The sequence below is a fragment of the Sebastes fasciatus genome, chromosome 1 (genome assembly GCF_043250625.1).
Source record: "Sebastes fasciatus isolate fSebFas1 chromosome 1, fSebFas1.pri, whole genome shotgun sequence".
Lineage (NCBI taxonomy): Eukaryota > Metazoa > Chordata > Actinopteri > Perciformes > Sebastidae > Sebastes > Sebastes fasciatus.
The window spans coordinates 34,449,143-34,476,177 of NC_133795.1; the positions used below are offsets into that span (position 1 = coordinate 34,449,143).

Genomic DNA, 27,035 nt, shown 5'->3' on the forward strand with positions numbered 1-27,035 from the left:
AACAATCGACGAGGTCGACTGCATTATTTACATCTCCATGGGACAAGCGTTATTGTTACCAAGCTCTTCAGAGCTGATGGCCGAAGTATTTGAACTCCTAAAGAGCCAAGAAGCCTGGGAGGCAAAATACAACGCTCTGAAGGACCTCTCAGAAAACCTTTCCGGGAGAGAACAGATCTGGGAGAGGAAACTAGAACAGTTGGAGGACAACAACAAGGACCTCAAGGACAAGTTGGACCTCGCTGAGAAAGACAGGAAACCAAAGGCTGAACTCCAGTGGAAGGTGAGCCAGTTGGAGCAACAGTTCCACCAGAGGGACGCTGAATTCCTGGATCTCAGCGAGCAGAAGATGAGTCTCTCTCAGAGGCTTAGTGAGAGTAGGAAAATGCTGTTGGACAAAGGAGATGAACTCGTAGACTGCAAGAAAGCCTGTGAGGTCAAATGCAGGGAACAGAATGTCGAATTCTATAGGGTCCTGAAAGAGAAAGACCAGTTCTACACGACCAAAGTCAAAGAGATAATGAACGACAACGAGAACCTTCAGAAAAGTTTCAACGAGGACCTGGCGGAGAATAGCCAGAGCTGGGTGACCGCAGTCCAACAGATGGATGAAGAGAAGACGCTCCTGGAGGATATCTGTCTGGACATGAAGAAGACGATGAGAGGATGCTTTTCTTGCAGGAGGACCGTGGATCGAGAGACTGCGTTAGACAAGATGAAATACAAAATGCTGAAGACGAGGATGGAAAAGGAAGAGGAGGAGCAGGAAGCTGAGGTGGAACAGGGAGCGCAGCAGGATGAGGTGGAGGAAAAGAAGGAGCTGGAGAGGAAGAAGAAGGGTTTTCTTTGCTGGATGTTCAGAAAGAAAAAGAGTGACTGTGACAGTCAGGTAGAGGAGTTCAGCACAAGTTGGACAACAGTAGCTCCCTCTCCCTCTCACTCTCCTCCTTCCTCCCTCCTTGACGTCTCCTCCATTCCTCCACCCCCACCTCCCTCCCCATCTACCTCACCTTTCTCTTTCGACTTCCCTCTCAACCCCATCACCCTCTAAGTCTCCTTCCTTCCTCCACCCCCACCTCCCTCCTCATCTACCTCAGGTACCTCAGGGGCGACTGTGGCTCAGAGGTAGGTGGAGCAGGTCGTCTACCAATCGGAAGGTCGGTGGTTCGATCCCTTTGCTCCGGTCACATGTCGATGTGTCCTTGAGCAAGACACTCAACCCCAAATTGCTCCCGAAGGCTGAGCCATCGGTGTGTGAATGAGTGTGTGAACAGGTGAATGCTGACATTTACCATTTACTAACTCTTCCTCTCTCTTCCTCCCCCTCTACCTCCCCCTCACCCCCATCACCCTCCACGTCTCCACCCTCACATCCTGTCAAAAGGATAGTTTGGGTGTTTTGAAGTGGGGTACTTGTACTTGTATGAGGTACTTATCCATAGTAGGTGTGATACTTACAGTGGATGGAGGACCTCATACAACCCCGCTTCAAAACACCCAAACTATCCCTTTAACTTTTGGGGCGACATAGTGACTAAGTGATTAGCACCGTAGCCTCATACAGACACCAACAGCTGTCTGGCTGTGTGGAGCTGGTATATTCTGCCTGTGTCTGCGTGGGTTTTCTCCTGGTGCTCAGGTTTCCTCCCACAATATCCAAAGATATGCACTTGGATATTCTAAATTACCCCTAAATATTTTTTTCATTCAATAATATTTCAGTAAGGGGTTTCTCCTGGTGCTCAGGTATATATATGTTTATATATTTGTATATATCTATATACTGTGTATATATATAATCATACAAATAAATTATTAATAAAATTAAAAATAAATAAAAAACACAAAAAAATACAATTTTGATATGTCTGTCTCTGTGAATAAATGTATACAATATAAATACAACTGTAGGACATTATAGTGGCTATAAAGTAGAAGTACTGATATCTGTTTAAGTTGTGATTTAAACAACGCTGAAGCTGATCAATAAAATGATCAATGTTACGTAATAAAATATGTTCTAAATGGTATTTTAGGCGCTGGTTAACAACATGAGCCGGTTCTGTAATAAACAATGATATTTTGCAGTAAAAACCATGTAACCTTTATGACTGAGGGGCTCGTAATTATTTTTAATATTAGCATTATTTACTGGTAACTAAGTTTAAGTTTAATTTTTTTTATACATTGTAAACAATATAAAAAAAGTAAAAAAAATGTATGTAGGTGAATTATGTAAAGCAGCACACATCCTACCAGAATGTCAACACTAGAGAAATACTTTGAACAAAGTCACCTCTATACTTCTCTTATGTTCATTTTAAAAAAAAATTTAAGCAAATTTCCCACTGCGGCACTAATAAATGAATATCTTATCTTATATAAAGTAGTAGGCTTACCTCAAGGTATACCCTTTTCTCTTTATTAAAAGAGTGGTGCCCAAAGGATGATTTAATATAAGATAAGATATTCCTTTATTAGTCCCACAGTGGGGAAATGTGCAGTGTACAGCAGCAAAGGGGATAGTGCAGAAACAAGAAGCATCAGTAAAAACAAAAATCAAGATACATTAAATCATATAATTCAACATAATTAACCTAAATAAATTCTCCATGGGCGACATTAGAATACTGGAATCTTATGGGTAATTGTGTGTGCAGTGTACAGAAATGACAGTAGTGCTTTATATGACATTGCATTTTTATTTCTCCTCTAAGTCTAACATATTTGAGTTATACAGAGTCAGGTAGTGTCAGTCTTTTACATGCTCATCAGAAACTCCCCACACAAAAATGTTTCAAAGAGTGTCTTCATTGAGTAAATAGGCTGAACAACCAACGTGTACTGCACTGCAAATATCACAAACTAAGGACTGTTAAAGTGAGTTAAACAATGACAGTGGAAAACCATGATGAAATACCGCAAAACAGATGTGTACTGATTAACGTTTTTTTGGCCAGGCTGATCATAACTGATATCCCTTAAAGCTGCACCCAGATTGTGTTGCAGCACACCTTACTTGCCCCTCTTAAGTAGCTCTTTAATATCTGCCTCAATGTCAATGGTAAGGAAACTTCTGCTGTAGCGCTTGTAGGGCTCGCCATCAGGACCGACCAGGAACTTCTCAAAGTTCCAGGAGACGTCGTTCCTGCTTACAGGACTCCAAATAATGGACTTTGGATCGTTCATGAGAGCCATGGCATTATCAGAGGGGAAGGGAAGCTTTTCCTTCAGATATACAAACAAGGGGTGGGCATCTTTTCCATTCACATCCACCTTCTCGAGGAGCTGGAACTTGGGTTCAAAGCCCTTCCCTGGACGGATATGCTTCAGAGAGCTTAGGATTTCATCATTCTTGCAGTTCTCCTGTTATAAAAAAGACAAACATTAAATACATTAAAGATGGACATGAAATCAAGTTTTCCATTTTATACCATTTTATACATCTACTCCAATATGCCGCATTTCAGGAGGAAATATTGTATGTTTTACTCCCTATAGGCTATTTATCTGACAGCTGCAGTTACTGGTTATTGTGCAGATTCAGATTTTTACAAACAAAACATATGATCAAGTTATAAAACATGAGGCACTGTTAGAGAATAGGCTACTGACAGTATAGCCTACTATTATCATTAATGCATTAGTAATAATAACATACACATTCTTCTGCTTATGAGGTCTTCTAGTTGTGATACTTTAAGTACATTTTGCTGATAATACTTTTTTATGTAAGTGACATTATGAATGCAGGACCTTTACTTGAATGGAGTATCTTAGCCCTCATCCTACCGACTGGGGACCCCAGAGGTATACTTTTTTTGTCTCACAGGCGCTTTATTCTATCATTCCAACTTTTCATGACTTTTATGACAATTTGTTCTTCAATTTGTTTTTTAAATACCTATAGCCTATACTACATTTGAGCTGTTTAGACTCCTAGACACATCATATTATGTTCTAAATAGGTTAATAACATCCTCCCATGTCAGCCATTTCTGAATCCACACATGTCCTCCTACCTGATGTCCAAACTGATTACAGGGTACACCCAGAATAACGAGTCCCTCGGCTGAGTAGCGGCTGCTGAGCTCGTTCATGTGAGTGTAGTCCCTGGTTGTTGTTCCTCAGAGAGACGCCACATTCTCAATGAGGACTACTTTACCCTTCAGGGCAGAGAAACTCAAGCTCTTACCAGACAGCAGTTTAGCTGTCAGGTCGTAAAACCTTCTCACATTCCCAGCCATTGTCATGAACTCCGGATGAATCACACAAACAAGTAGAAGGTTTAAGAAACAAGACGATCAGTTATTTCTATTTGGGCGGTCCAGTGTCAGCAGCTTCCTGTAAGTCCAGCCCTCTTGTTCTTCATGGGGCGGGACAGATCTGACACAACTCTCAAGGTTTCATTATTTCACGTATTAAACTTTATTTTTTTTAATTTTTTTTGCAATATCCATAAGAATCAATCACACACAATCACACACACACACACACACACGCACACAAAAACAAGTTTTCAGATGCCATTATTGCAATAGTCGAACTCTGACTCACAGGACCATTTCACTATCAAGGAAGTAGCTTTCCATGATGCGCTGCATATTAATTATTAACCATTTGTGGTTATATATCAGTTAAACCAGCGTTTCTTAATAGTCTACTACATTTAAATTGTTACTTCCATTAGAGAAATACTTTATTTCAAAAGTTCAATTTCGATTTTTCATAACAATTCTGCAAATATATTTTACAGTATAAAAATAATATAAAAATAAAATAAATTATACAACAAATAAAATGTAAGGAAAGGAAAAGATGAATAATAATAAAATAATAATAATACAAAAAAAATAAACAAAAAACAATCAGGGTTGGAATAAATTTGATATGTCTAAACAATCTAATATTTTTTTGCCAATTTACAATTTTTGATTTTTAAATTTTCAATCATAGTCAAATATGTTTTAAAAAATATAAGTATCTTTAAAAATATGAAAGGAGGGTATTCTTTTAAGCCATATAATTTAATGCATACAATATTTTGCTAAGATAATAATCAAATAAATGATGTAAATCTCATCTGCTGTCTCTCTTTGTTAGTATGATAACTTTCAAAATGTTTTGAGAAGTTCTTCTGTAAATCAAACCAAAAAGAAGTAGCATGAAAACAATCTATAAACACATGTTTTGCCCTGCAAACAATGCATCTATTGTTCACAGTTGCGAACATTATAAATAAGTTAAACATTAAAAAGTGGCATTTATGGGGCATCACAATAATGTAGGTTACCTGTTACAAAAAGTTGACCCTTATCTTTATCAAATTATTGTGAGTATATTGACTGTACACACACATACACTACCAACTAAATCTGAATTATAAACATGTTTTCGGCATGGACATGTTTTCTTTTTAAGAGTTTTAAACGTTTATTTGTAACAAAATCCCCCCTCCTTTAGCCGGCGGAGATGGTACATTCCAGGAAGCACTGTGCCACCATGTGTAATGTAGTCTCTTCTGGTTCTGTGGTTCATTAGAGGACAATTTGCCATCTGAAAACTTCCAGACATTTTCTTTAAAATACTACACTGTAACAGGAAGTCGTAACAACTTTATTGAGGGTTTATTAACTGTTATAATCATGCCAGACTGGGTCATAGTGTGTGTGGTCCTTAGCCTGTTAATAAGTCTTACAACAGGTTATGTGTTGTACTCGGGTCTGCTATCAGACATCACCGTGGTAACCGGTTCTCCTCCCATCACCAAGGTTACATTCGCCTACAAGTTCAAACAAGGACCGTACCAAGGCAGCGCACCACTGTTCAAGGAGTCTCACAGGATTGGACCAAAGCTCACATGTATTGGAGTGTTTTATGATGACCCCAAAAAGGTAAACATTCACTACTCAACACTTGGTACAACTTAAGTTTCTTTTGCCAGTGTTTTCCCGCCCTTTACTCAATATCTTAGCTTAGAAATGAGGCATGTTTTACTGTGTGAACTAGTTTGTGTAGTTGACCACTAGATGGAGACAGCGCCATTCATTTAAAACCACTTCGATGGAAGATGCATCAGATTTAACACTTGGTGTATATAATATAATTTATCCAGTTAACATGTTTCTTTTCACAATGAATAATCAGTTTGACATCTTGTCTGCCTTCTTTTTTATTTTTCAATATTATATTTATTGTTTTTTTGTTCATTTTGAAACAACAGAACAAACATTCACAAACGTCCCCAATAATAACCTTCTCAGTACAAAGAAACTTAACAAACCTAAAATTAATATAAAATAAGCCAGTATAGATACAGGAAAAAAATATGACATATAAAAGATAGATAAATAAGTAAAAAGAATATACACAAGTAAAAAAAAAAATGTAAAACAATAAAATAAAATCTGTTTATATATACATATATATACTGTATAGTCTGCCTTCTTTCTTCTTTTTTCAGAACTTTATTTCAACAAAAGACATGTACAAAAGAGTATAGGGAATACAAAGAAACAGCACAAAAAAAGACAAAAACAAAAAAATCTTAATGCCAGAGAAGTTCAATGTTCATTCATTTTAAGTCTTTTCAGAGTTCAAGAAAATGTACTTCCTTTAAAATATTGAGAGACTTTACAGCTTTTTGGTTTTTGACATTTTCAAGTAAGGTGCCGTACTGCTTGAGTTCAACAAGAAACCGACCAAAGCAGGTTGTTTGGAGTCAGACCATTTCGTTTTGTGGATATGGAATTTACCAAGAATAATAAGAAGCTGAATTATATAGGTAATGTTGCTATCCATCCCATTAAACACAAAATATAACATCACATCAAATAATGTTGTCTGCCTTCGTTCTACTTTTTTTACAGAGACTTTTGGCACAGACTGATTTGTGTGTTTTCCCCTTGAGTAACATCACAGCACATCTGGACAGGGTGTGATGTTGTTTTGTGGATTCACACAGATGTCACAGATTTCATAAAATAGGCTATTATCCATGTACATGTTGGAGTTGTTCATTTAAGGTCCTGAGATGTAGTCCCAAACCAGAGTTTAATGTCTATTGGACTCTAAAATGTTAAATTTTTAAAGGGCCTATATTGTAAAAAGTTAGATTTTCACGTCTTTTATATCATAAAGCAGGTTTCAGTGCTTTATAAATACTGTTAAACTATCAAAACGCTCAATATACAGAGAAATACACACAGCCCATATTCAGAAATTGTGCGTTTGAAACAAGCCGTTAGGATTTCTGTACATTGGTGATGTCACAAATATACAATATTTAGACCATTTCACAGTTTTATACATAAACATTCTAAATGTCTCCCAGTTTGTTTCCTGTTGCAGTGTATGTGAATGTCATCAGCTGACAGGAAGTAAACATGGACCCAAGCTGTTGCCGAAATGCACTAAAACGGAGCGTTTCAGACAGAGGGTAAATACAGGCATTTTCAGGCAGACAGTATGAGGAAAATAAAGTTTTTTTTTTAACATTACAGCATGTAAACATGTTGTAGTAGAAACACAAAATACAAGTATGAATCTGAAAATGAGCACGATATGGGACCTTTAACAACACATCACAAAACACAGAGTTATATTTCAATAAATACAAAACATGTTGAGTCAAAGCAATAAACTAAAGCCACCAACCAGCAGTATTAATCACAATAAATCAACAAATTGTTTTAAAAAATACTACGGAATTGAATTTCATGACATTGATCTTTCTCACAGAACTGTATTGAAATAAATCACAATATCTTGTAGAGTCTGATTGAGCTGATTTCACAGTTTGAATGAGATCTGTTGAGTCTAACTGCTGTGGCTTCTTTCAATAACATCCCTGTATGCTAATTAATAAACAGTAATGTGAAATATATATAGTATATATATATATATATATATATATATACAGTATATATTTGTTTGTTTGACTGGTGTTGTGGTTTTGTGACGTGTTGTATGTTGGAGGGCCACAATGCAAAGTAGCCACTAGGGAGTGTAACTGCAGCTGTGTAGAGATATAGTGTATTTTTTATCTATCAAACATATTCCATCAATTGGTTAATCAAACACGTTTTCACAATATTTATTCAATATTGGCCATTTTAGAGTTCCATAAAGGTCAAGGGTCAAAACCCAGAAGCTTACAACACTTAAGCGAATATGACTGAGACTCACTCAATCCCGATTACTAAATTGAATCTCTCTGTGAGATGTTTTCTAACTTTCCTAACCGGTCCCTGTGTGAACTCCATCCATCCCAAAATCTCAGTGTGTATGAGCAGCAGGAAATATTATCTGCTGGATCTGTTTTCCTGATACATGATCCTGCTCACTCTCTGGGGTCTCCAAAATCCTGCAGCGCTAGTTCCCACATTTTAAAGCGAGTCCACAGCGTGAGTTGTTTTTTCAATAGGCTCAGCCCCAAACAGAACGATAAGGAATGAGACAAGGAGAAGCACCTCAAAATGATGAAGCAGTTCAGTTTGATGCACTGTGGAGGGTCTGCTGGTTCTGCTAACAAGGGTGGAAAACAGGGGATCTTTAGAATTCTGCTATAGCATGAGCTAATATTGATTGTAAAACACTTTATTCAGCTGGCTGTCATAGCAAACTGCTGATCTCTATATGACCTCTGTGAGAGAATGCATTGAGAGCTGGGCCATATATGAGATTAGATATCATCAATATCATGATAAGACACAATAATAAAGGACTTTACATGCTTATATCTGAAACAATGAATTGATAAATCATTGAAGTATTTTATTAATCTATAATACCTGTCTGGTTTCAGTTTCTCACATGTGAAGACATTACGCTTTTCTCTGTTTTATCTCGTTGTAAACTGAATATTTCTGCATTTTGGACTGATGGTCGGATGAAACAATCAATGGGAACGTGAGATGGACACTTTTCACAATTTATAGACTAAAATAATCAGTTGATTTAAAAACAATCAATGATTTTATTGATATAAATGATTATACAGAGCACTGTTTCTGATATTTGGCCTACCCTTATTAATGTAAATGGAGTGGACAAAATAATAGAAACACCTATCAGTATAACTCAGCCTCCAACATGACCATAAAGTTGAATCAACAACTCTGGAAAACAGTTCCAACAAAAACTGAACTTTACAACCTTCATGAAGGTATATTGTAGGTAGAGCTGAAACTAACGATTATCTTCATTGTCGATTCATCTGTCAATTGTTTTCTCAATTAGTTGTTTGATCTTTAAATGTCAGAAAATGGTGAAAAATGTCGATCAGTGTTTCCCAAAATCCCAAGATGACGTCCTAAAATGTCTTGTTTTGTCCACAACTCATAGATATTCAGTTTACTAGAGGAGTAAAGAAACCAGAAAATATTCACATTTAGATCAATCAATTATCAAAATAGTTGGCGATTAATTAAATAAGTGACAACCGTTGCAGCTCTAATTGAAGATTTGGCGTATTAGACATTAGTTTTTTAGAAACTGAGAGTATACTGTATACATACTGTATAGTCAGCAGTTAGCACAAATTAGCAGCTCTAGCTGAGTGGAAGGATCAATCAGTGGCTATTATTAGTGATTCTTTCTTCCCATGTTGCATTCCTGCAGATTTAATCACAAAAACAAAAATGTTTTCAGATGCCATTATTGCAATTGATGAACTCTGACTCACAGGGCCATTTCACTATCAAGGAAGTAGCTTTCCATGATGTACTAAATATTAATTATTAAACAAATATGGTTACATATCAGTTAAACCAGGGTTTCTTAATAGTCTACTACATTTAATTGTTTCAGTATACACATCACTATACACATCTAGAGTTTACAAACTTGAACTTCCATTAAAAATAAGTTTTTTTTTAATAATTTATTTCAAAAGTTCGATTCAGATTTTTCATTAAAATTCTGCAAATATATTTTACAGTATAAAAATAACATAAAAATAAAATAAATTATACAACAAATAAAATATAAGGAAAGGAAAAGATGAATAAAAACAAAATAATAATAATAATAATAATAATAGTAATGATAATTAAAAAAAACAATCAGGGTCTGTTAAATATAGGGGTATAGTTAGCACAAATTAGCAGCTCTAGCTGAGTGGAAGGATCAATTAGTGGCCATTAGTGAGTCTTTCTTCCCATGTTACATACCTGTATTTTAGAGGAAATATTATATACGGAAGTGCAAATAGTTAGAACCAAACATTGTCAAACTATCCATATTGAAGTATTGTCAACTATACTGTGATATTTCCTTTGTCAGTATCACTCAACTCTAATATTTGCATTTACTCTTGGTATCTGAAATATGCTGATATCTCCCATTTTCAGAGCTGCCTCTCAACAGTATTGACTTAAGTGGTGCTACTTAAACAACCTGCTGGAATGTAATCGGAGTTCAGTGATGGACTTTAGTCCTCAGCTCGGCTTCAAAACACTTTTGTTATGCTCATCCTCTTTTTTCCAAGCCGGCAATTAGGTCAGCAGTGGGTCCTGGTTCCTCTGCACAGTCACAGCCAAATCCTGATCTAAGTTAAAATAATTGGCGTAATGATCTCAGCTCATTAGCGTCCGAGCCTCGGGATGCCATTCAGTCCCGGCGTCAGGAGCCCCAGAGAGTGCTCTCAGATAGGAGGGCTGGTATTTTGGTGTCTAAACAGTGAGACACTGTCCATTGATATTTGTAGTGAGAGAGATTTTCCAAAGTGCAGCTGACAGAGGATGAAGTGTCGGCATGGCTAGTCTCATCCTCTGTTCTCACTTTTACCTCCTTTAATCACTTCCTTTGGAGAAACAAAAGACCTCGACAAGGACTTGAGTTGGTCCTCAGATGGTTGCCATGGATACAGGGCTGGAGCAGCTCTGTCTGTTCCTTCAAACGGCTAACAGATATACAGGGCCCCGCTCACTAAAACCCATCTCCTCCACCAGCCTCTTCACAGTCTCAAAGCTGGGGGGGTTTTGACCCAGTGCTCCCACTTCCCCTCTACCCTGCAGCTCTCCTCTCCTCCTCTGCTGCGTCCAACTTTGACAAACGTCAGAGGGAGGTAACGGGGGGTGGTGTTCTGTCAAACTTGATATTCCAAGTAAGCGATCGGGGTCAGGGTTCACATAAAAAGCTGTGTGACAAGTGGTGAAATGACACACGTGTCTGCCCATCTTCAGAGACCCATGTTTAGGTCACAATATGATGAAGCAGGGGTCAGTCAGGGAATATGTATCAGTCTTTGTGGTGAATGATGAAATAGTGGAAAATCTTTCATAAAGTCCAATGTAGCCTTTCTGAATGTGAGCGTGGTACTTTGTATGCTGGTGAAGATAATTTGCCTTTCTTACTTCTTGTTGTCTTACCAGAGTCAGTCCAGCCCGTGTGCGAGAGACATAAAGCCGCCGTTCTTACAGTTGAATTTCAGAAACTTTTTTGCTCCAGATGAGCTGTCAGTGTGTTGAAGAAACATCAAAAGACAGAGCACTTGCGTCTTGATGAGTGCAGAGAAGCAAAACAAAGATTGTGGACAGAGGCTTGTGCTTTTGGCGCTGCTGGTTCTTTGTTCTGGACTCCCTACATGGAGGAGCCCTGTGATGATTAATAAATCCACTTGGCTCAGACTCCCCACTGTGAGCCCCCAAAACATCCAAACTGTCAAAAATATCCTTATGGGTAAAGTTTCCCAAATGCACTATTGGTACTATATATCAGTCAAGCCATTAAAGCTGAAGTAGGCGAGATTGGAGAAAATATGATTTAAAAAAAAAAAGAAGTTATTTTTATAAAACGGTCGCTATGTCGTGCCAGTAGTACATGAAACAGGTAACCTGAAAAAAATCATGTGCCTCTGTGTCCTCCGGTGCTCCTAACAGCATCTGCAAGATTTCACAGACCGGAGGAAAACAAGCAGTAAGAGCTGATCTGAGGTCCGCTGTCCATCTGCCGTCTATGAGAGTCGGCTGTCAATCACTCGCGAACTCCGACCAAACGGTCAAACTCGGCAGCGCTGATCAAATATGAATCAATATTATGTTACGTTAATATCTATTTCTCTCCTCAAATGTTTTCAGAATCATCTTGTAGTGCACGGTTTAGCTGTAAAATGAGAAAGTTTGTGACGCCGCCGCCATTGTGAAATCTGGTGAAGGAACACCAAGTTCCGGTCACATGACCGGAGCACAGCCAATAGGAACGCTCTCTCAATGAAATGACCTGTGATTGGTCAAACTCTTCCGTCACGGGCTAGATTATCTAAATCCTGAAAACAGAGCCATGAGGAGGTGCAGAAGTCTAGTTTTCTCTCAGAAAACTTGAATTACAATATGCTGAAAGGTTATTATGGGATTTTTGCCCAATGATGCCAAAAATATACTGCCTACTGCCACTTTAACTGGATATTTAAAATCAATGTGTTTTGTTTTTAACAAAGTGTTTGACACGTTATATGTTAGTTTGGTCGGCTCCACTGAGAGCTTGACTCTTCTTTTGGCTGTGTCTCTATTGTTGAGTGAGTAGATGTTTATTTAGGGATTGGGGACATTTGATGGGGATCATCTCTTTTCCTGTGAGTCTTCATTATCTCCACTGAAGATCCAAAGCATTGATGGCTTACTGGACAATATGGCTTAGCTGTTGTCTTTAAAATATCATGTGTATCCATGTACAGCCAGGAGTTGTATGTACTGTTTGTTGCTTCATGCGTGACAACAATGCCAACGCTGGAGGGGAAAAATCTATAATTTACAACACTGGCAAGAGAAAACAATGCATGTAATATTAGCCTCAAGTCGACTGAAGGTGGTGATTATTTCCCCACAACTTGACTCAAACTGAAGATTCTCTACCTGGGAATATAGCTGGAAATTGACAGCAGATAGACAAAAAATATCCCCAAATCTAGGCTGTAGATTGTTATTTCCCTTATTACAAAGATGACTAATGTGAGATCCTTTTCCTAAAACCCTGAAATAGGGTTGTTACTAATGATTATTTTCATTATCGATAAATCTGCAGACCATTTTCTCAATTAATCGCTAAATCGTTTGGTCTATAAAATGTTAGAGTAGTGAAAAATCACATTTTCCAAGAGTTCTTGTTGACATCATCAGATGTGTTGTTTTGTCCGACCAACAGTCCAAAACACAGTCCAAAAGATATTAAAGCAAATCCTCACACTGGAGAAGCTGCAACCAGAGAAATGTTGGCATTTGTTGCTTAAAAATAGCTCAATCAATCAATCTATCAATCAATCAATCAATCGAATGCTGAATAAGACATTTTTAGGCGACCAAAAAGGTTATAATTAACTCTCATGAACTGAAAACACACTGTGAAAGGGTTAAAGTTTTAAGACGAAAACACGGACAACTCCCGGCCCGACAACGCCGTGGTAGCGACCTGTAAATCACAAGGTAGCCACGCCCTAAAGCATCCCCTGCTTTATGCTCTACTTGACTCTCAATGGGACCATTATTTACTAAATGAACATCATGCTGTATTGAAGAAGACTTGAAACTAGCGATTGAGACCATAAACTCATGTTTACAATGTTTACTGAGGTAATAAATCAAGTGAGAAGTAGGCTCATTTTCTCATAGACTTCTATACAATCAGACTTCTTTTAGCAACCAGAGGAGTCGCCCCCTGCTGGCTGTTAGAGAGAATGCATGTTTAAGGCACTTCTGCATTGGCTTCACTTTTCAGACCTGGAGGTTGCTCACTGGTTGCACTATAGAATCAGATTAAGAACTGATTCTGATAATCAGAATTCATCACAAAATTATTCAAATTAGCTATAGATCATCTGTAGTTCATCTGCTGACACTAAACGGATCTTGTGCATGCAGATTTCTCCCGTCTTGCAGTATTTGTGTGTGTTTGAAACCTTGAATGTGTGCTTGGTTGTGTGAATAATTAGTAGTAGTCTGCAGTGCACGGTGAACGCCTCACTTTTACCCATGACTGGCCTTGCGTGTGGAGGAATAGAGGAGAAAATAGACATTCTCACAGACACTGGCTGTGCTAGAAGCGTGGCATTGATAGTTTTATGGACAAATTGGACCATTCCAGCTTATTTATTACATGAGCCTTCAGCGGTGCTCAGCTCAGCACAGTGGGGAGAAAGTCTTGGATGTCCCAGGAGTATTCATTTGTAAAGAGTGTCTCCCTTTTCTTCTTTTTTTAATGGGCACCAGGGTGCTCAGAGTGGAGGAAGGAGCAATAATTGCTGCGCTGCCAAATGCGCCAATTAGAGCTCTGATTAATGAGAATATTTTCTCCTTAAATTTGGCACCTGGCTGACATCAGAGAAGATATCTACATCCCAGTGTTTATTTTATTTATTTATGCTGTGCACTACTCATACAATTACCTTACATTACACCATAGTGTTTACGACTCACCAGTCTCCAGAGAGTCTATGGAAATGTTGATGATAGGTGAGGTGACACCACAGAGTTTTACCCCCTTTTCTCAGGGAGATTGACGGGCAATAGGAGAGATGATGTAGTGTTTTCTGCAATCATTTAGAGTCGTAATAATGAGGGAAAATGGGAAAGGGCAAATGCTGGTAAGGCTACAGAGTGTGAGCATCGCTTCTATCTGATCCCTCTAAACTATCAGTCTCATCTTGTTTTTATGTTCTCTCTTATTGATTTTTTATTTATTTGTTCATTTGACCCTTGCTTCCAGGTGCCGGGACCACAGTGCCGCTACGTTGTCGGCAGTATTCTGAGCGAGGGAGACAACAAGGCCGACGAGGAGCTTTTAAAGAGCTACGAGACATCGGGCTTCAATGTCTTCTCCTTTCCCGAAGTCACCCACGTGGTCACTACCTCGTTCCCCCTCAGGACGTTTTTCTCTGTCCTCCTGGGAATAAGAAGAGTTTACCCACGGTTAAACCGCTACATCAAGGTATGATGCCTTTTGGACTCTTTTCTACCAATCACAGTCACTTGAATTTTGTTTTAAATGACTACGTAGTTGTATATTCAAATTACAAGAAAGGGCAATCAGGAAAATATGATATAATGAGACCAATGATAACCGTAGAATAGGAAATGTATACTTTTACATGAATGCACCATATAGGCCTATATGTAACTATTACCCATGCTTGGACAGATGTTTTCTATGCGTAATCCCAGGTGTGTATGTGAAAAGTGCCTTAGAGGAACAGTGTGTGACTTTTAGGGGACTCTGTTGGAAGAAATGGAATATGATATTAAAGCAGCAGTGGGTAGAATTGGAGCAAATATGATTTAAAAAAGTTATTAAAGTTATAAAACAGTCACTATATCCTAACAGTAGTGCATGAGACAGGTAATCTGAAAAAAATCAAGTGCCTCTGTGTCCTCCGGTGCTCCTAATGGCATCTATCTACAACATTTCATAGATCAGAGGTCGCGTAAAATGTTTTCAGAAAGTTTGTGACCCGGCAGCCATGTTGAGATCAGTTGAGGAAATACCAAGCACCGCCCACCAGTTGGAGCAAACTTTCTAATTTTACAGCTAAACAGTACACCACAAGATGTTTCTGAAAACATTTGAGGCGAGAAATAGTCATTACAGTAACAGAATATTGATTCATATTTGATCAGCGCTGCCTAGTTTGACCGTTTGGTCAGAGTTTGCGAGTGATTGACAGCTGCCTCCGTTGAATGAACAGCCAATAGGAACGCTCTCTCTCTCTGAAATGACCTGTGATTGGTCAAATTCTCCCATCGGGCATTTTTTTTAAATCCTGAAAACAGAGCCATGATGAGGTGCAGAAGTCTAGTTTTCTCTCAGAACACTTGAATTACAATATGCTGAAAGGTTATTATGGAATTTTTTCCCAATGATGCCAAAAACGTTCTGCCCACTGCAGGTTTAAAGCAGAAAATAGACACATGCTCTATTCTTCTCTCCTTGTGCCCTTAATGAGGAACATGTGCAGCTGAAGCAAAACAACCAATGAAAACCAAAGGCTGGATTCAGTCACTACTGTTGTCTGATTATCAACCCTCATTCACTGCAACAAGACATGATAATGCAAACATCTTTGTTTGAATCATGTTATTATGGTCTTGTTACTGATACACAACATGCTATCTATGATACATAATATGTAATCTTATCTGCCTACTGCCGCTTTAATAATTATGTTTTCTTTAGTGTATAATCACCTGAAAATATGAATCATTGTGTTTTAGTTACCTAAGAATGAGCTATTTATATCTAGAAAGGGAGTTGGTCCTCTTCATGGAGCTGGCCGCCATGTTTCTACAGTAGCCCAGAACGGACAAACCAAACACTGGCTCTATAGATAATGCTATCGACCACCGTATAGTTCTCCTACATGCTTGGCACATAGTTGAAGTTTCAGGGGATCCTGCACCTATTCCTTGTGTTATCTAAACGTATGGGTAAAGGAAAACAGAACTAATCACTGTCTGTGCATTATAGTGAAACATACTGTATCTTCACAGGCCCAGCATCATCATCATCATCATCATCATCAGCATCATCAGCCTTACGCCCATCACATATGTGTCCCATGGGCCTCAGTGTTCTCACAAAGCTGGCTGCACATTGAGTCGGCTCAGTGCCATTTAAACACTCATAGAGTTTACAGATATAGATAGCGGGCTCTCAGTGTTTCTATTTTGACTCAATATGGATTATTTTACATGTTGAAAAAAGGGACTAGATGGAATAAATAGCCATTCTGAGCCTCTGCTTGTGTGCTTATTTTAGTGGTAAGAAACAGGAAAGGAAATGTGCGATGTGAAACGCGTGTGTGTGATAAGATGAATCATTCTCTAACTCGAAGGTGGGCTTACGTCAAGCAGTAGCAAATAAATGATCAATATCTGACCCCCATGATCGTCACATACACATCTGAGTCATACTCTGTGTTTCCAGGCAGCACAAAGTTGAATTGTGAAAATCCGAGCACGTCAAAATCCTTTCTTTACATCCCCTGGAGGGATGTTGTTAGTCAGGTAGCAAGGAGGAGATGTATGGTTAGAGCTGGAGATTGAGGGGCGGAGTGGATGTGAAGACAAAGTCGGAGAAAGAAAGAGAACAATTTGAGCTCCTTTTAGCACTTTCTGATGAATGATCTCGCCGAGTGCCGCTTTAGGGATGCTGGGAAAGTGAGTCATTGTGTTGAGCCGAGAGTTTTTGTGGATGTGGTTTAATTATGCAGCGTGCTGAAACAGGTGGCAACACCACGGGTTGTCTCAATCGCTCTGCTTCTGCTGGAGGAATGTGTCTGTGTGTCCTGTCTGGCTGACGCTACCATCTGCTTGGACGCTGTTTAAATCTGGCTCCGCTCCAGTGACACTTAGCCTGTCTGAGAGGTCAGCTTACCGCCATCAAAGTGGACACGAGTCTCCTTTACCAGCAATACATCTTCTTCTGATCATTGTTTCTGTGCTTACTACAAAGCATTTACTGGCTGAAGTCAGTTGTTTAGCGCCACATAATTGGAAGCACTATTGCATTTTATAATTAACGAGCCCTCTCACAAAATCTTTAACATGAATAGATACTTATTGAATCAGATAAAAGATTAATAGCTACTATAATTTGATGGTTTTTGATGCACTTTCTCTACTTTTGATACATTATAGGATTTCTCCAGATATATACTCAGTTGTCAGTTAATTAGGTACATATAAAAACAAAGGGTAACACTTCATTTTACAGGTCCGCTAATCTTATGGTAATTAGGTGATAATTAGCAAGTAACCTTTTTGGAAATTTCTCTGGAATTACTGACAAATTACCCCAAATATTTACCTCAAATATTATCTAAAATTACTTTATTATGAACATTATTTTATGATTAAATGCTAAAATAGCATGTAATGGTTAAAATAGGGCCCTTAGGTTTGAGAAGTGGCTGTGCGCTGCTCTTCATCGGAGGTAAATCTCACCATTGTGTGACTTATTGTCTACACAAATGTAACCTGGTAGCTAATGTAATGATTCAGGGAGTTTTTAAAGAAATTTAAAAGTTTCAAATGATTTGATAATTATAATCTATTTATCAGCAGACATGGGAATAAAGCATATCAATTAACTTTGTATTCTTTTCCTGGAAATGTATTAAACAAATTAGCAGCTATTTATTACTGCTTATTGGGAAATAGCGGAATAATGTTTATAATAGATATAAAATAATAATACTAAAAGTCCAGAGTCAAGTCCCAAGTCAAGACAGCCAAACAAAGTAATTTTGAATACATTTTTATGTAAATATTGGGGTAATTTAGTAGTAATTCTAAAGAAATTTCAAATAGGTTACTTGCTAATTATCACCTAATCACCATGAAATTTGCGGACCTGTAAAATGAAGTCTTACCAAATAAAGCAATCTAATGTGTGTAAGAAAATATCGATAACATTGAGTATCGCGATATTGTGTTTTGTGATGTGTCGATTGTCAAAAACACCGTATCGACTTTTAATTAATAGTTTACACACAAAGATTATGTAATTGGCAAAGAGATGTGCCCTCTCACAGCCCTAATACAACAGCACTGAAATATATATCGTACTTTCATAAAAATCATAATGATTGTGTTCTGTTGAAACTGTTTTAGGGAGGTGTTGATTCAACTTCACGGACATTATAGATGCTGTAGTTTCTAATGTTTAGAAAACTTGTTGGTGTATTTGGCACCATAAACAGCCTTCAAAATTTCCACAAAGTTGAATCAACTTCTCTCTAAAACAGTTTCAACAAAACTGAACTTCATAACCTTCAGGAAGGAAGAATTGGCCTCAGGCTGTTGTGTTAGACTTCCTTAGTTTTAGCGAGACGTATTGAATAAACTCAGTAAACTGAGGGTTTACAGTAAATGTGTTAATTTCAGTAAACAATACGGGTTCTGCCTATAAAGTCTCATGTGGGTGGAACTCTGTCATCCATTGTTGTCCCTGCAGCTATTAACGAGATGTAACTCTCATTTTGACCTGTTCTGGAAGAAGACAGACTTAGAGGCTAGAATATATATATACGATTATACAAGTCATCTGTCTGTCTGGATACCTCTAGAATATGAATTTATTTTCATGTAATGTAATGCTAGATAGGCCTCGGACCGAGGGGGGAAAGGATTTGAGAGTTATGGATCTTGGATTTCCGCCATGCAACATATTTTATCCAGAGCCATGAAATCCAGAGAGGGATTTGATTCAAAATCCTGCGGTTATGTTTCGAGGTCCAGGAAATCTGTTTAATTTAAAAGTTATGTAACATGAATGATATCTTTGGGTGTAACTCACAAAGTTGGACAATTGTTCAGTGCAGGTGGAGTTTGCAGCTTTTTGCATCTCTTTCCTTTCTGACTCTATAGCGTGTTTGCAAAAGTTGAGTTGCACTGTAATATTTTGTTATTAAAAAGAGAGCCATGTAGTTATTTGAATACAACTGTGCAATTTTGAATATCAGTTCAGGATGATGTTGATTCTCTTTGTAAAACAGTATTCACCTCAACACAGATAACCCGGTCTTCTCTGGGAGGCAGCATTGCCCTATGAAGACTGAATCCTTGAATCCGTATAATATTACTAAACACATTCACATATTAATATTCAAAGAGTAACAACCAAAAATATATTGTCAGGCAAATCCAGGCATTTCTCAGCCATCAGACTTGACTAAACCATCTGTCCAATTTCAAATTGTTAGAGCATTTAAAAGAAGCCACATTTATTACCTGTCATGTCGTGCTCCCTTATATCTTTCACAACCAGAGCACACTGACGCTTGCTGAAGTTGAGCTGGAAAACGTCAGTTGAAGTTGAAACTCTGCAGGTGGTTCAAATGTTGTTGGAAGTTGAAATGTAAGCATGAAAAGGAGTTTAAAGGTAGCGTTGGTTGTGCTTTTTCAAATATTTTTTTGGTTATATTTGTTGAAATTCTCATTCCATCCCGACAGCAATCGATAAATCAAATGCTCTGACAAAAAGAAAAGAAAAGATCTGGTATGTGGCTGTCGCAGGATTGTAATAAACCCGTCCAATCATTTCATTCTGCCCAAACCGGAGTCTTCCACAAGCTGGTAGCTTGTGTTTGTTGTTTACATTCATAATGATAATTTTGGGGGAGTGGCTTTGGAGGGAGGCCTGAAGTGACGGGCTGTCAGTGTTGCCGACTTGGCGACTTTATCTCTAGATTTAGGGACTTTCGGAGCTAGTGCTGCTAGCTTCTTTCATTGGAAAAGAGTTGGCAACACTGGACTGGGTTTTTGGTTGAATCATTTTTCAAATCTAGCTCTTGCTGGTTTATCAGCATTACGGACTCTAGCTTTAACTGTTGGTTAATGTTGAAGGACTGTAATGATTTTAACCATATTTGAAAGTCGTGAAGCACTCCAACATTTGTCTTCATTATGAATAGTAGTGGTATTTTTTAGGGCTATCAATCGATTAATCGCATGATTGTCCATAGTTAATTGACATTAATTACAAATTAATCGCACATTTTTTATCTGTACAAAATGTACCTTAAAGGGAGATTAGTCAAGTATTTAATACTCTTATCAACATGGGTGTGAGCAAATATGCCGCTTTATGCAAATGTATGTATATATCTATTATTGGAAATCAATTAGCAACACAAAACAATGACAGATATTGTCCAGAAACCCTCACAGGTACTGCATTTAGCATAAAAAATATGCTCATAACATGGCAAACTCAAGCCAAACTGCATGTGATTATCATAAAGTGGGCATGTCTGTAAAGGGGAGACTCGTGGGTACCCATAGAGCCCATTTTCATTCACATATTTTGAGGTCAGAGGTCAAGGGACCCCTTTGAAAATGGCCATGCCAGTTTTTCCTCCAAATTTTACGCAAGTTTGGAGCGTTATTTAGCCTCCTTCCCAACAAGCTAGCATGGTTGGTACCAATGGATTCCTTCCTTTTCTAGTTTCATATGATGCCAGTATCTTCACTCTAGCTTTAAAACTGAGCCCGCTACAACGTAAAAAGCGCAATTTGCGTTAATGCGTTAAAGACATTAGTGGTGTCAAAACAAATTTGCGTTAACGCGTTATTATCGCGACACTTTGACAGCCCTAATATATACAGTATATAATAATAGTGATATATATATATATAATAAATATGATATATAATATTTCAACTAAAACATGGCTCACATTTAACAGAAGCAGCCCGACAGTTCTAAATGGCTTTCTTCAGTGAATAAAGCATGCTGTTGATGGCTGACACTTTGAATATCCCAAGTGGTGAGACCTTTTCAAACAAGCTCATCAGCATTTAGCATGCCTGGCTCGTCATGGCAGAATGATTTCTGTCTGTCAGACACTTTGAGTCGCTGCCCCACGGTTGGGCCTGATATTTGCCCAGTCAGACCATCGATCGGCCCCACTGTTTTTCTTCTGTGCCTGGGCTCTTTAGTGGCGGGCCACATCACAGACGCCCTGGCATCTTGAGATTTGATTCGAGCACTGTGGCCAGGCCTTCAGACCGGATTGGGGACCGTGGTGTGAGAATAATATTGCTGACATTCACAGAGATCTAAAGGTTTGCGAGAGGCAGACGATGGAACATTTGTTCGCTTCGGGGCACTGAAGTTTCTTGCCAGCACAGAGGTTCTGGGCTGAATATAAAGCAAGTTTTCCTTTGTTCCTTAGAAATGGCCTCTTTTAGCAACACACACACGGCGTGACAGTGATCATAAAGTCTTCCTCAGCTATTGAGAATGAAGCCTCATCTTTGGGACATAATGTGCTGCCTCTCACAATTCTTATTAGTGTCGTCCATATGGGCGAGAGTGATGCAAAGCGGTGCACAGATGTTAGTCCGCAGGGCCTGTTAAACATGCAGACTTTTAGCAAAAGGTGGCGTACATTCAGAAAGGTCAGAAAAGGTTATATGCTGGACAAAGTAGTGGAGGCAGTGTCATATGCTCAAAGATTTAGAGTCTGTTTAAATTGTAATTGTAATTCTGGGGGTGTATAACTTTTTGAAATATTCTCATCAAGAAGAAAGAGGACATAGTCATTCAAACTATTTATTCTCTGAAGTATAAACTGGCCTTTATACGGGGGAAGAAATAAAGTTAAATTCAAAGCCCCTTAGGATGCTTTCCATGCTGAAGTTTTTGAGTCGTATCCAAGTATTCACAAGTTGTATATATTTCTTTTGTCTGTCTTAGATGTAACTTGTGATACTAATGAGGTGCAGGGATAAAGCCAGGTGGTCAGGGTGATTTATTAGCAAACTGTCAACTTGTATTAGGTCTTAAATTTCCATCTACAACATTATAATCTTCCACCAGCTTCAGTCAGACAGGAGCTTTTGAAATATGATTTTGATATCCAACCTATTATACAGTATGTCTCATTTAAATTCAATCCAAAACCTTTTTGTTGCCACCTGCTGTGGCTTCTTTCTTTCACTGACCAAAATGTTCCTTATTTGAACCCACTTTTCCAATACATCACACATGCACGGTGCCGTTAATTAAAATTCAAATAAAAGCTACAAATAACTGCATATACTCAATTCAACAAACTTCAAATATGGACTGCACGTCTTAGAGAGAGTTATTATAATAATGTCACAGACTTATGCAATGATAAACATTATATATATTATATAAACATTGAAATAAACAACAGAGTTATTATAATAATGTCACAGACTTATGCAATAATGAACATTATAAATCTCTGTTGATGACCCAGTAGTTAATTAGTATTGATTAGTTTTCAACTATTAAATTAATTGCCAACTATTTTGATAATCGATTCATTAAGAAAACTGATTCCAGCTTCTTAAATGTGAGTATTTTCTGGTTTCTTTACTCCTCTATGACAGTTAAGTGAATATCGTTGAGTTGTGGACAAAACAAGACATTTGAGGATGTCATCTTGGGCTTTGGGAAACACTGATCAACATTTTTCACCTTTTTCTGACATTTTATAGATCAAACTAATCGATTAATCGAGAAAAATAATCGACAAATTAATCACAATGAAAATAATTGTTAGTTGCAGCCCCTACAAAGTAACTAAATACACAATTCAACATTCTGTGTTGCATGCATTGAAATAAACAACAGAGTTATTATAATGATGTCATTCACAGATGCAATGATAAATGATAATTATAAATCTCTGTTGATCACCCAGTTTTGTCACAATGAATGAAAATCAATTAGTTCTTATATAGAAATGTGGTATTGCATTTCTATTACATTTTGAAAATCCCATGATTGGCAGTAAAATTTACTCAATTTACTCTTTGGTACATGTTCAGTTGAGTTTGACATATCCTAAATCCGGGCTGGGCAATATGACAACATACTGTAAAAATCGTCAAAACATTATAAAAATGTCTATTGTATATATTTTCTGTATTGTTTCTATCGCGATATAGGCTAGGTCTATATTTATTTATTTTTTCTCTATTATTTCACTTAAAACTGTTCCTTTTGCACTCAAGTTAAAATGAGAAAATACTCCGTACTTTTCATTTGTCATGTATTTAATTCAGACAGGAGTGTACAGAAATAGGCTTTACCATGTGGTTATTTCATATAAACTATTTATTTATTGACTTACCAGAAAACATGCTCTATCGTGATATATATCATTATCAAGATATGAAATGACCTATATCAGGATAGAAGATTTTGGCCATATCGCTCAGCCATATCCAAAATATCATAACAATCATTAAGAATCATCTTCCAAGAGTAAATACTGTTACTAGTAAGGTATGAACTATGCCTGTTTCTGTGTTATTGCTGAAGGCGTCATCTCCAACACGTTAAAACACATTTCTTCTGTTTTCCTTTTTATCCCCTCGGTCTATCTATAATTTCTATGAACATTTGTGTGTATCTGTCACACCTGTTAAATATCCCAATTATCCTTCCTAACTCCCTCTTGATGTCACAAACAACAGGCATTGTTTGGAGTTAAGATTATGTGAATTTAGTGAGGAGTTTTATATAATGAAAATAACTGCTTGATTATTACTCTTTATGCAATAAAAATGAGGGTGAACACTGAAGTGAATTTGCTAAGTTAAAGACCTCAGAATTTCTATTAGCAGGTGACGATAAACGGTAAAACTAATATCTCTGGTATGTTGTTTTTATTTTTAACCAATTAATTATATTAATGTAAAATCACTGGGCTTCTTTCATCAAGTGTGTTGCATCAGGATCCTGCGAGCCATCTCTTCCCACGGGACGCTCTGCGGAGTTTGCCCGTCAAATGTTCAAACACGGCTTTAATCCTCCAGCAGCTGGGAACCTACTGTTGGTGTTAAATGTCACATCTACATATGATTGATCTGATTCAAACTTTATATCCTCTGTTGCACCGTCGCTCCGAATCAAGATCAGGCAGCAAGGTGGGATTACAATTTAAGAAGGGTTTAGTTATTTTTAGGTACGGGACAAATTGTTTTGTGCCAGCGGCCACCTTATCAATCACTTAGGATGTGAGGATCGAGCAAAATGCTTAAAAGATGTACGCTGTCTACTTTGATGTTATCAGTCTGTGGTTGTGCTGCTTGTCCTGCTGATAGAGTGGAAGTATGTTCAAGAAAAATGACTGGAGTCGACCTGTAAATAACAACTATTCTAGTTTTTATACTTCATAATAAGATACAGAACACTTGTCTTATTAGCTGCTCGCTGACTACAATAACCCAAATCCGTCAGGAATCACACCAGTAAAACATTCAGGTTTTTAGAAATATGTGGAAAACTGGGTGGGATAAAAATAGAAATGTATTTCCTGCATTCAAAAGCAAACTGGACATACTTTGAATCCACTCTGTAAAGTGAAACCTGCTGCTGACACATTTGTGATTGGATGATTCACCAAAGCAAAGTCCAAAAGTCTTTCACAAATTGTAGTTTCAGCTCTATTAGGACTATATAATGCATTCACAAAGCTCTTTCCGACACATGGTCAGTTCGTATATCCGTGACGTGGCTCGGCTATATAGAAGAGAAGAAAAACACTCATTCTCTTATGTCGCCTAAAATATTCCAACAACTTGGTCGTGCCTTTTGTTAAGATAGACATGCAAATGAAATGAATTTGCTCCAGTGTCCTCTTGAGGGATTTTCTGAAAAGCAATCCAAGAGGCAATTTTGAACCATTCAAGTATGAGTCGGCGACAGGGTGGGGGCACCTAACCGAGGTGCAGAGGTTTGGGACCTCGCTGAGCTAACTAAAGAAAGTGGGAAAGATAAAAAAAAAAAAAAAAGAGGCTTAAGACTTAAGTGCTTTATTCAGCTCAGTGACTTTCAAACAGTCCTTGTTCATTTGTCAGGGCTGAATAAGTCTGTGTAAAGACTGTTGTTGCTTGAGTGACACCTGGATTGTTCGTACTGGCAGCGACTACTGTCACACATTATGCCGCCAGCCCCTTTGAACCGCTTTTTTTTCCCACTTCAGGGCTTTGAAATGAAATGTAGACTATAAAAGGGCTGCAGAGATACTACGTTCCATCATCCCCTCCTCTGTGTGAAACAATAGGACTCTTAGAAAATGCCTGATAAGACGGTAGTACTATTGAGGAAACACTATTGTGCTGCTGTGCTACTAAATAACCATGCGATAAAGCAAAACAGAAAAGATAAGAAGCAGCATTAATATGAGGGGTTTGTTGGATATGGTTAGAGGAGTGAAGGAAGAGAAGGGAAAGTAAATTGCTAGGGAGAAGGGGGGTCGCATGACCCTGATGGAGTGGTATCCTCCATAATCTCACAGATTACGGTCATTAACACGCAGGCTAAAGGAAGCGGTCAAATGTCAGCCTGAATTACACGTTTTGCGTTGCCACTGAGTGCTACTGTTGGCTTGATTCACACATAAAAGTATAGCTTAGAAGAGAGCTGACGCAGTGTCAGCAAATGGCAATTTAGAGCCAACGGTCACTGTTGCACTTTTTTCCTTCTTTTCTTCTACAATTCTAAAACTCCATCAGTTTTACACATCGAAGTCTGTTTAGATGTCTTGGGGAAGATTACTGCATGTGTGACAAAAGGGGAACTGCGCCAAATCGGATAATTTGCCTCGAGTGAGTCGCCGTTGATCGGGGTTAAAGACTTCAAGTTTGAAAATGAAAAACATCTGGGGGTGTGGAGTTACAAAGAAGTGAAGCTTACCAGACCTCTGTAGCTCCTCATCTCTGCTAGAGGCTATAGCAACTCGAGGCTACATCAGCCGCTATGTGCATAAAAGCCACAAAATGCGAAATACTCGTCTGTGAATATTTTGCATCAAAACTATTCATACTGCCAGCGATGCATATTTGCGACAGTTGCAACACTTTTTCAATAAAAGGGTGGAATAGATTTGACCAGGAAGAGGCCAAAATCGTGATCTTATTGACCGGGAGTAGCGTCTGGCAGTCTCACTGTATTGCCTAAACTACTATTTTAGTTTCCTTTTAGCTAAATGTTTGAGTGAATTTGCCTCTAGTGAACAGTTATCCGGTAATAACAGACGGAGTGGATCTGATCTGCACTGCCTTCTTCAAGGTTGAAAGGAGTAAAAGAGTTTGCTGTCAACGGAGCCTGTGTTGTTGTACACTATGGTGCAGTGATTCACAAACTTTCTCACGTCAAGGACCTCTAAACTGGCACAAATTCTACCATTGACCCCCATTTCATAAGATTTTGTCCCAGGGTCCCCCATCTGATAGGAATTTTTGCTTTTAGATCATGTTTTATTACAGAAAGTGTATAAAACCCATGACCGAAATAAACATATATTGTGTCATAGTGTTATTTATGGATGGATTTAAAGTGAAAATAAATAATTCCCCATTTTGCTGGGGACCCCCTGAGATCCCCTCAAGGACCCCTGGAGGTCCCTGGACCCCACTTTGAAAACCACTGCATAGTGCACATATTGAAGATGTCCATTCCGCACAACGTGATTGGTTGATGCCTTTATTCGCAGTGCGAATGCTCAGAAAAACTCGTTCAGGAAGTCGCTTTTTCGTTGCGTAATATTCGTGTTCTGT

At 38.1% G+C, this 27,035-nt stretch overlaps 2 protein-coding genes across 4 annotated transcripts in view; one reads left to right on the top strand and one right to left on the bottom strand.

Annotated features, from left to right (window-relative positions):
• Positions 1-2,682: 2,682 nt before the first annotated feature.
• gpx1a (glutathione peroxidase 1a) lies at positions 2,683-4,338 on the bottom strand. Its single transcript, XM_074645428.1, has 2 exons — positions 4,023-4,338; positions 2,683-3,366 (listed from the first exon to the last, which is right to left on the bottom strand). Exons 1-2 carry the CDS (start codon positions 4,251-4,253, stop codon positions 3,016-3,018), a joined length of 582 nt encoding a protein of 193 aa, XP_074501529.1. The 5' UTR covers positions 4,254-4,338; the 3' UTR covers positions 2,683-3,015.
• A 1,184-nt stretch (positions 4,339-5,522) lies between these two features.
• Positions 5,523-27,035, top strand: part of tex264b (testis expressed 264, ER-phagy receptor b) — a 46,981-nt gene continuing 25,468 nt past the window's right edge. For 2 of the 3 annotated variants that reach the window (XM_074645413.1, XM_074645418.1), the window contains exons 1-2: positions 5,523-5,894; positions 14,701-14,922. In XM_074645413.1, coding sequence (XP_074501514.1) covers positions 5,646-5,894; positions 14,701-14,922 — 471 coding nt within the window. In that variant the 5' untranslated portion in view covers positions 5,523-5,645. The remainder of the gene's footprint in view (positions 5,895-14,700; positions 14,923-27,035) is intronic. The other variant, XM_074645408.1, reaches the window with a different exon arrangement.